Raw genomic sequence first — 8,564 nt, forward strand, 5'->3', positions numbered from 1 at the left:
GGGTGGCAGTTGTGTTAGTAAGGCAGGACCTGATCTACAAGACTGGATTGTGTCCTGAGGCAATCTCTTGAGATATAAAAGACAGGAGTGAGCAGAGAGACGGGGGGACTTCATACCATCAAGAAAGCAGTGCCAGAAGCAGAGCGCATCCTTTGGACAGGGGTCCCTGCGCCGAGAAGCTCCTGGTCTGGGGGAACACTGATGAGAAGGCCGACAGAGACAGAAAGACTTCCCCTGGAGCTGACACCCTGAATTTGGACTTCTAGCCTACTTTGACTGTGAGGAAATAAACTTCTCCTTGTTAAAGCCAAAAAAACAAAAGAGATTGCAGTGAAGCAGTCTGCTGGGACGGCACTTGAACTGCAGCATTCCGCTGGGGCTGGAGTGCTGCCAGGCTCACCCCCGTGGGTTAGCAGGCCTCACTTCCTCCCCACGTGGGCTGCTCACAACATGGCAGCCCCCACAGCCAGAGAGGGAGAGGACGGGCACCCAAGACAGAGGCCACAGTCTCTTTTAGAGCTTGATTTCAGAAGTGACGTGCAGTCACTTCTGCCATCTGCCATTGGCCACACCCACCATGTAGGCAGGTCCACACAAGGCTGAGAACACCAGGAGGCGGGCTCACTGGGGCCCTCCTGGAGGCTGCTCCCCCAGGTGAGCATAGAACGAGGCATAGGACCGAGTACGTGGGCGGATGATTCTGCCCTTGGTGTTCTGACATGGTGTGAGGAGCCCATTTCCACACATAACCAGCAGCTAGAAGGAGGTTCTTTGAGCTTGGCCCGCTGGATTTTTCTGCACGCCTGGCTGTGATGCCCTCGTTTAAACTGGCTGTAATCGGTGACTGCAGTTGCTTGTTTAGCGCGGTAGAGGGCAGTGTGCGTTCCACACTGGTAATCACTCGCATCTCTCTTGTTCCCGCAGCTCCCCTCTGGTCTGCTGTCCAGCGGCTCCGCTCCCAGAGCACGTCACCTCCACAAGGGTAATGCCAAACGCGGGCGCGGTGGCTGTGCTTTCGTTGGTGGGACTGGCTTTCTAAATTCAGAGCTTGGTGCATCAGGTTGTCAAGAATATTTAAATTTGGCTTTTTGATAGTATTTTCCTTGGGCCCTTTAAATACAGACAGCACTGCAAACACCCCAAGACAAAGGCGTTCCAGGCCTTACGTAGCTGTGGTTCATGGAGGGAAAACTGGTACTCCTGATCAGAAGTTTCTAACTAGGAGGGGAGAGCAGGAGGTTGCATCAGAATCTCGAGGAGGAACTGATGTGATTTGAAAAAGCACACTCAGTGTTAAAATGTTATACTTGGAAAAGAAAAAGAAGTTTAATATAAACAGCGGAAGTAAGTTTTGACAACATTTGATTCACTGGTGGGATTGCAAAAAAAAAAACAGTTGTGGTCAAGTCAACTCCCGGCAACCTCATTTTGCAGAGTAGAACTGTGCTCCATAGGGTTTTCAGCGGCTGATTTTTTTTGGAAGTAGATCGCCAGGCCTTTCTTCTGAGGTACCTCTGGGTGGGTTCGAACCTCCAACCTTTCGGTTAGCAGCTGAGCACTTAACCATTTGTGCCACCTGCAGGAGCAGTACAGGGTTTTAGCTGTGTGTAGGGAAACCCCCCAGGCCAGATCCCAGCTCTGCCACTTGCTGGCCAGGGACACTGAGCCAGGGGTTCAGCCTGCCTGGGCTTCGTGTCCTCTCTGCAAGCTGAAAGCGGCATCCGTATCACTCTCGGTGAGTTTTGGTGAGCATTTAGTAAATTCGTATGTTCAAGGAGCTTAGAACAGTGCCTGGCGTGGAGTGAGCGCTCAGAAAATGTCGGCTGTTGTTGCTGCTGCTTCCGCTGCAGCGAATCTCGGGAGCGGGAGAGGAGTCTCTTGGTCTCAGAAGGAGAAGCTGAGAAACTGAGTCAGAGCGCAGGAAGAAATCACAAGTGGGCATTTTAGTGGATTCTGCTTGTTTTGCCTGTTTCTCGTGTGAAGGTCCCGAGCCGCCACCAGGGCCCAGGTGTAGGTTTCCTCCTTTTCTCCGTCTTCAGCTGGGTCCTCCCAGGCCCAGCCGAGGAGGCCAGACCCCACCCAGGTCACCAGCCTCCTCCTGGTCACCGGCCCGTTGCCCTGCCACCGACCGAGGAGCCCGCGGGAACGCTCAGTTGCCACCACGATGAGAAGTGGTCATCCGCGGTCGGATTTGTGCTGAGACCTCCTGTGTGCCAGAGCCTGAGAGAGAGGCGGTCAGCTTTTCCTGCAGGCAGCTCGTTGGCTTTGTTTTTGTTGTGTTTTATGCCCCCCTGGAATAGAAAGACTGAAACTTCACTTTCTGGTGGCAGCCACAGCAAAAGCACCAACGGTCTGGATCCTGTGATTTGGGCTCTGCCTGCTCCTCCCCTCTCTGTAGGCACCTCGCTGTGGACCGACTGCATGACTTGGTCAGACCCTGTCCTTCCTACCCTTCTGAGCACGTCACCTCTTAGGGGTTTCGCACACCTTTTCCCATGAGTGTGACGTGCATCTGTAAAATCGGCTTCACAGATATGTTCCTAAGACATCCCTGAGTTCACCGCCTTGGCCAGAGATTGTGCTGCCCGACCCCGTGGAGGAGACAAAGCACCATGCAGGTAACAGACTTTACCGCGAGGCTGGCGCTCGAGCCGGCATCTGCGCCTCCAGCCAAGGTGCCCCCTGGCCCGGGTCGAGGAGTTCTGCCGCCGGGTGCTCTGGGACATAGCACGTTTCCTGCCAGTTGACACCAAAATGAAACGTGTGTTCACCTCGCAGATGGTCCCCGAGTACCTCCCATGCTCCAAGCAGGTACTAGGGTGAGGGCAGCCCTCCTGTCTGTTGGTAGAAGTGTGGGTTCAGAGGAAGACCCACCCCAAACACGAGAGCACCAGGCATGGTGGCCAGTGGGGCTGGCACATCCTCCTACTAGAGACACGGCAGGGCCCTTGGAGCCGTGTGACCTGTCGGCGTGTTAGGAGGAGAGCACAACCAGCAGCCCCCTCGGCCGTGAGCCTGTGCCAGACCTTCCGTTTTCGGAAAAGCTGGGAATCACGATTATCGTGTGGAATCCTCCAGTTTTATGATACTGCCTCGGACACAATGCAGGACAAAGGAGCGTGCTGTGGCAGGGCAGCCCTGCACCGCCCCGTGGCCATGAGCCGTATGCTGTGTCCATCGGGCCTGTGCTGCTGGGTGCAGCTATGGCCTCGGTGATGTGTCGGGGGCAGGGACGGTCACGCCCCCTGTGCCCTGCCCCAGGCCAGGCCCCTGCGCCGGTACACAGGGAGCGTCTGTCCCGAGGGTGAACAGCTCTGGTGGAAAGTTTGGGGCTGAGTCAGGGCAGCTACAGGGACACAGCCGGGAGTCCGAGCGGGCAGGGCATGGGCTAGAGTCCTTCCCGGCTAGTTCTATCCCGGGATAGAACTGTAGGTTTTCCTCGTGTGCTGAAGGCCTCCCTTTACTTCTAGGGTTTGACACCCCTCAGTCCTCCAGCTCTTTGTTAATAATAAGTGTGAGCCTAGCAAGGTAGAAGTTTTTCCCCCACCCCAGAAAGACAGCCCCAGATTCGTAGAGACGGAGCCACGTAGGCCGGGTGCGTGGGCCAGAGAACTGCGTGAGGGGTTCGGCACTCTGATACGCGGAGGGGCTTCGGTCTGTGCACGCCCCTCGTGGCGAGGTCCCGGTGTTCCCGGGATTGGGGTGGGCCCTGCCGTGCTCGGCACCAGTGCCACCCGTCCTCGGGTCAAGAGCTCGGCCGTCAGCCTGAGAGGGCGTGCCACCGTCACGTTAGCCCAGGACACTTCACGGAGCTCCTGGTCCGCGTGCGGAGAGCAGAGGGCTGCTCGGTGAGACCCCGCGGGGGCTCACTGTCCTTCTCGGCTCCCCCGCAGAGGTCGTGGGCAAGGTGAACGAGCTGATCGCCACGGGCCAGTACGGCAGGCTCTTTGCCGTGGTGCACTTCGCCGGCCACCAGTGGAAAGTGACCAGTGAGGACCTGATTTTGATTGAAAATGAGCTGGACGCCGCCTGTGGCGAGAGGATCCGCCTGGAGAAGGTAAGCTCGGGCGCAGCCCACCGCTCGGGGGTTCCCGCGTCCCTAAGGGAGGGACGGGAGAAGGAAGTGCGGGCGAGGCCACTGCACCCCGGGGGCACCCCGGAACCCACGGTGTTTCCTCCTTAGACAGAGACCGCCCGCCACGTTCCCTACAGAACGAAGCGCGTCTTCATGGTTTGCCTTCCACTCACCAACGTGCTCCCATAGGAAAACGTTTGACCCCGAGATACAGTAAACATCCCAGATAAGTACGGAAGGCATCTTTAAGCCCCCGTCAGGGGGAAGAGCTGGCCTTTCGGCCAGGACACTGTTCTGACGGTAGGTCTGGCTGCTGCAGCTGCTGGTTTCAACAGGGACTGTTTAGAGGCATTTCGAGCACCGATTCACCTCCCCGACCGGCCAGCACCCAGTGGTCTGTTGATTCAGCTGAGCCCTTCCACCCCTCGTCTGTTCCGCGTGCTCTGTGGGGTCGGCTTGATTTTTGCCTCCTCTATTTTCTGTTAATCAAGTTATGTATAAAATTATAACGATCTCTGCGATGAATGGTTTTTCTAGGATGTATTCAATCATTAACATGTATGACTATCGATTACAACTACTCCTCCCTCTGTGATGGTGAAGTCACCGCGTGTAGAGACCAGGGCGAGCACTGAACTGCGTCTCGAAGGCCCGTCCCGCAACCGGGGAGCTGAGCTCACTGGTTCTCTGAAGCCCCAGCTGCCAGTAGAGCAGGGACATCGGGGACCCTGTCACGCACACACAGGCCAGGGCACCCGCGTTTTTAATGTCCAAATACATAGAAGACTTCAGGGGTGTGTTTGTGAGGATTTTTTAAAAGACGTTATTTTGAGCCACGCCCTGTTAACAGAAAGCTTACAGGACGCCCACGTAACGCAGATGGCTTTGCGTTACTTAGGAAGCCAGTAACTAACAAAGAACGTGTCCTGCTGAAATCAGCTCTAGAGATTTCTATTATTATTCCTAGCTACTGTACATCGTCCATTGACATTCTATAAAATACACTCTGCCTTTAGACTTTGGCGTTGACTAGGAAGGGATTTTGTCCTCATCGGTAAAATTTAAGCCGGTCTCCTAGCGTCTAATGAGGAACCGGTTGCACTTGGAGTGAAAGCCGTTTTCCTCAGCAGCAGGGAAGCGTCTTCGTCATTTCCCCGACACAGAGAACGGCTGCCTGGCCGTCCGGAAGCTCGCAGCCATTCAGAGAGACAGCTGAGCCTGACTCTCGGCCGCACCAGCAGGGCCGTGAACTGCTGCAAAGGCCCCAGTTTCTGTAGGCGGTTCACGCAGTCAGCTGGGTGCAGAGCCACCGTGAAAAATAGTCATGTCTTTACACATCCCACCTCGGGAAGCCGGGGCCTGACCGTGAGAGCGCCCACGGTGTTCGGGACCACAACGCTGGACGCTTGCCTGCCCAGGTTTTTGATGTTAAAAGAAGAATTCATTACATAAATCGAATGCATATCAAAGTGTTTGCAGTACCAGCTAATCAGCTCCTTGCCCCTTTAGCAGTGTGGTCACGTGAGACGTTATCCTCACTGCCTGTCCTCAGACTGTTTTGTTACTGATTTGTCATGAGTCAGTGATTAAATAAAGGCTCCCATGTGATTTTTCAAGGTCCTGCTGGTTGGGTCTGACAACTTCACGTTACTTGGCAAGCCGCTCCTTGGGTACGTGCTGTTAGGTGACGGGCGTGGTCTCGGGCCTGGGGCTGGGGGTGCAGACCAAGGGGACAGTGCGGCTAGGCCGGGTGGGGGGTTCTGGTCCCACTCGCGGTAAAGGCACACCCAGCGCCTTCATACTTCAGAAGGTGGAGAGTACGGGTAAGCGCCCCCCGGAGGAGAGCGCGCGAGCCAGCTCGCTGGTGTTGTGGCCCTTTTAAGGCTGGCGGATTCCTCGGCACTCAGCTTCCTGCATGCTTTCGTAGTTTTCAGAATGTCCGCATTTACTCTAATAACCCGCAGAAAGGAAGGTAAAACTTCGCTTTAGACATCCTCCCATGAGGCGTGAGTAAAAGTGAAAAATAACGAGACGGTATATCATTGTCTCTTCTCCTTCCTTCCAGAAAGGATCTTGTTCGAGTAGAAGCCACAGTCGTTGAAAAGACAGAATCATGGCCAAAAGTCAATATGAAATTCAAGAGAAGGAAAAACTACAGGAGAAAAAGAAGTAAGTTAGCAAGAGCGTAGCAGGTATCCGTGGCATTGGTGTGTTTTGCTTGCTGTCCCGTGTCCTGCTCAGCCAGGCCGGGCGCTTCCCTACCCTCTGCCGGCTGCCGTTCGGGGTGGGGAGGCCCCTGGGTCTGTCAGGATTCCTTCTCAGCCGCACCAGGATGGTCGGGGAGGGTCTCTGGGAGCCTGCAGACACTGCCGCCAGGGCCGTGATGCAGACGACCCCTGTGGTTAGCTGAACACCCACCCGCACCGCGACCAGCAATTCTGCTCCACCCCAGCCAGACTCTCGCGCTCACGCACCATGAGATGCGGACGAGAATATCAGCAACAGCTTTGTTCACGGGAGCAAAAAGCTGGAAGTGCCTCCCCCAGCACCCGAGGCGCAGGGGTGGATTCGCTGAGCTAGACCCACTCAGTGTGTTCTCAAAGCTGCGCGGGGAATGAGCCGCAGCCATTACAGCCGTAACACAACAGTGTAGACAGGGCCCTGCAGCGTGAGGCGGGCGGCCTGATGGCATTCTGGTCCAGGCCACAGAAGCGAGGGAGCGTCAGGCTGTGGCTGTGACACAGGAGATACCACCCGGGCTCCTTGGTGGCCGAGACGGGGAAGCGAGGGCAGGTGGAGCGTATCCAGCTCTCTCCAGGCACAGGGGACTGGGGTGTCCGTCAAGTGTTTCTCATCCAACACCAACACACCCAGAGGGAGGGCAGGGGAAGGTGGGGTCTCGGGACAGGAGGCTCCGGGCCTGTCCTGCTCCGGCCCCCCGTAGCCCCTCCTCCTCCTCCCGTCCTGAGGGAGTTGTGACCCCAGGCTTGGCCGAAGCTCTCACTGTACCCCCGCGCTGCACTTCTGTTCCAGCCCTGGACACCTAGCATTACCCCCAAGGAAGCAGTTAATGGACATCCACGCGGGGAGTCCCCTCCAGCAGACATAGCCTGGGGGGCGGGGCATCCTCGGGGTGGCCCAGGGCCTGGCTAGCAACAGCGAGTGGATGTGGAGTCCTATCGTGGGCAGTGGCTATCACAATTCTTGTCTGCAAAAGTAACTGCCAGCCTGAACTACCAGTGTTGTAGTTAACTGTTGATGAGTCGGCCCCCTCCTCATGGGGACCCCACGCCCCAGGCTATGTCTCCTGGAGGGGCTGATTTTCAGAAGTCGATTGCCAGGCCTTTCTTCCTAGTCTATCTCAGTCAGGAAGCCCCGCTGAAACCTGTTCAGCATCACAGCAACTTGTAAGCCTCCCCTGATGGACGGGTGGTGGCTGCATGAGGTGCGTTGACCGGAAACTGATCCCAGGTCTCCCACGTGGAAGGCGAGAATCCTACCACTGCACCCCCGCTGCCCCTAACGTTAGCGGGGCGTAGTTAACATATACCTGGAACCATAGCATTGCCAACTATTACACTGCAACGTGAGTGAATTAGGGTCCCCTACAATGGCGGCTCCGTGTTACCCTAAAACCACTTTAGCGGGGAGCCTCTCCTAAACCTGGAAGCTTCCAGGTGGGCTCCAGGTAAACCCGGTGGAGGCTGTCCTACCCCAGGCAGGTGAGGTCACCAAGTGTGCGCTGTGAGGGGAAGGAAGGCTAGGTGCCAGGCCACGAGGGCTCGGGGCGTTCCAGTCTCTGCAGTAACGTCCAGGTAGCCACAGAGCTGATGTAGCTTGCACCGCGGGACACGTGGCACGGGGGACGGGAGCATCACAGGGAACTCGTGCCCTGCCCAGGTGACCTCGCCTTGCCAGGGGCTGGCGCTGCCTGCAGAGCGGGGCCTGGTGGACAGAGCGGGCCGTGTCTGCTCTGCGCCGCAGCCTGACAGCACAGAATTTGCCTCCAGCCTGTCACTGTGTTTTCTCTCTCCTACAGTTATTGTCACACCACAGACGGTGCTCCGAATAAACACCGTGGAGATCGCTCCCTGCTTGTTGTGACGGGAGCTCATGTTTACAGATGCACAAAAATAAACCCCTTTTCGCAGGAGACGGGGTTTGTGTTCCCTACAGGAAGCCGTGTGAGCCTGTTACGCGCGGTCGTTTACCTCAGCACCGTGGTGACAGGCCTGTTCTCAGCACACACCGCCTGCTCCTGGAGCCAGAGAAAACAGGACTCGGGGAAGAATTACAAGTGTGGCCGCTGAGGGTCTGCGTGCCTGCGGAAAAGACAGAATCGCGCTCTTGGCCATCTCCCCCCTCCCCTCCGGCTGGGCGTGGGGCACAGCTGGGACCAGGACCCACTGTCAAGAGAGGCGCCATCTAGACTTCATTTCTGGGCAAGATGAGCAGAACATGAGACTTCCATCCCCAAGTAATCGAAAAG

The 8,564-nt window shown here is 56.6% G+C and overlaps 1 protein-coding gene across 2 annotated transcripts in view; it reads left to right on the plus strand.

Moving 5' to 3' along the window:
- The window catches only part of MRPL21 (mitochondrial ribosomal protein L21), a 13,975-nt gene extending 5,430 nt beyond the window's left edge, over positions 1 to 8,545 (plus strand). The window contains exons 2-7 of one of the 2 annotated variants that reach the window (XM_004383635.2): positions 925 to 982; positions 2,533 to 2,618; positions 3,894 to 4,057; positions 5,693 to 5,745; positions 6,141 to 6,244; positions 8,115 to 8,545. In XM_004383635.2, the coding sequence (XP_004383692.1) occupies positions 925 to 982; positions 2,533 to 2,618; positions 3,894 to 4,057; positions 5,693 to 5,745; positions 6,141 to 6,244; positions 8,115 to 8,179 (530 nt within the window). In that variant the 3' untranslated portion in view covers positions 8,180 to 8,545. Of the gene's footprint in view, positions 1 to 717; positions 983 to 2,532; positions 2,619 to 3,893; positions 4,058 to 5,692; positions 5,746 to 6,140; positions 6,245 to 8,114 lie in introns of those variants that run through there. The other variant, XM_023738132.1, reaches the window with a different exon arrangement.
- The last annotated feature ends 19 nt before the right edge of the window (positions 8,546 to 8,564 follow it).

The sequence above is a fragment of the Trichechus manatus genome, unplaced genomic scaffold, assembly GCF_000243295.1.
Source record: "Trichechus manatus latirostris isolate Lorelei unplaced genomic scaffold, TriManLat1.0 scaffold00113, whole genome shotgun sequence".
NCBI classification, from domain to species: domain Eukaryota; kingdom Metazoa; phylum Chordata; class Mammalia; order Sirenia; family Trichechidae; genus Trichechus; species Trichechus manatus.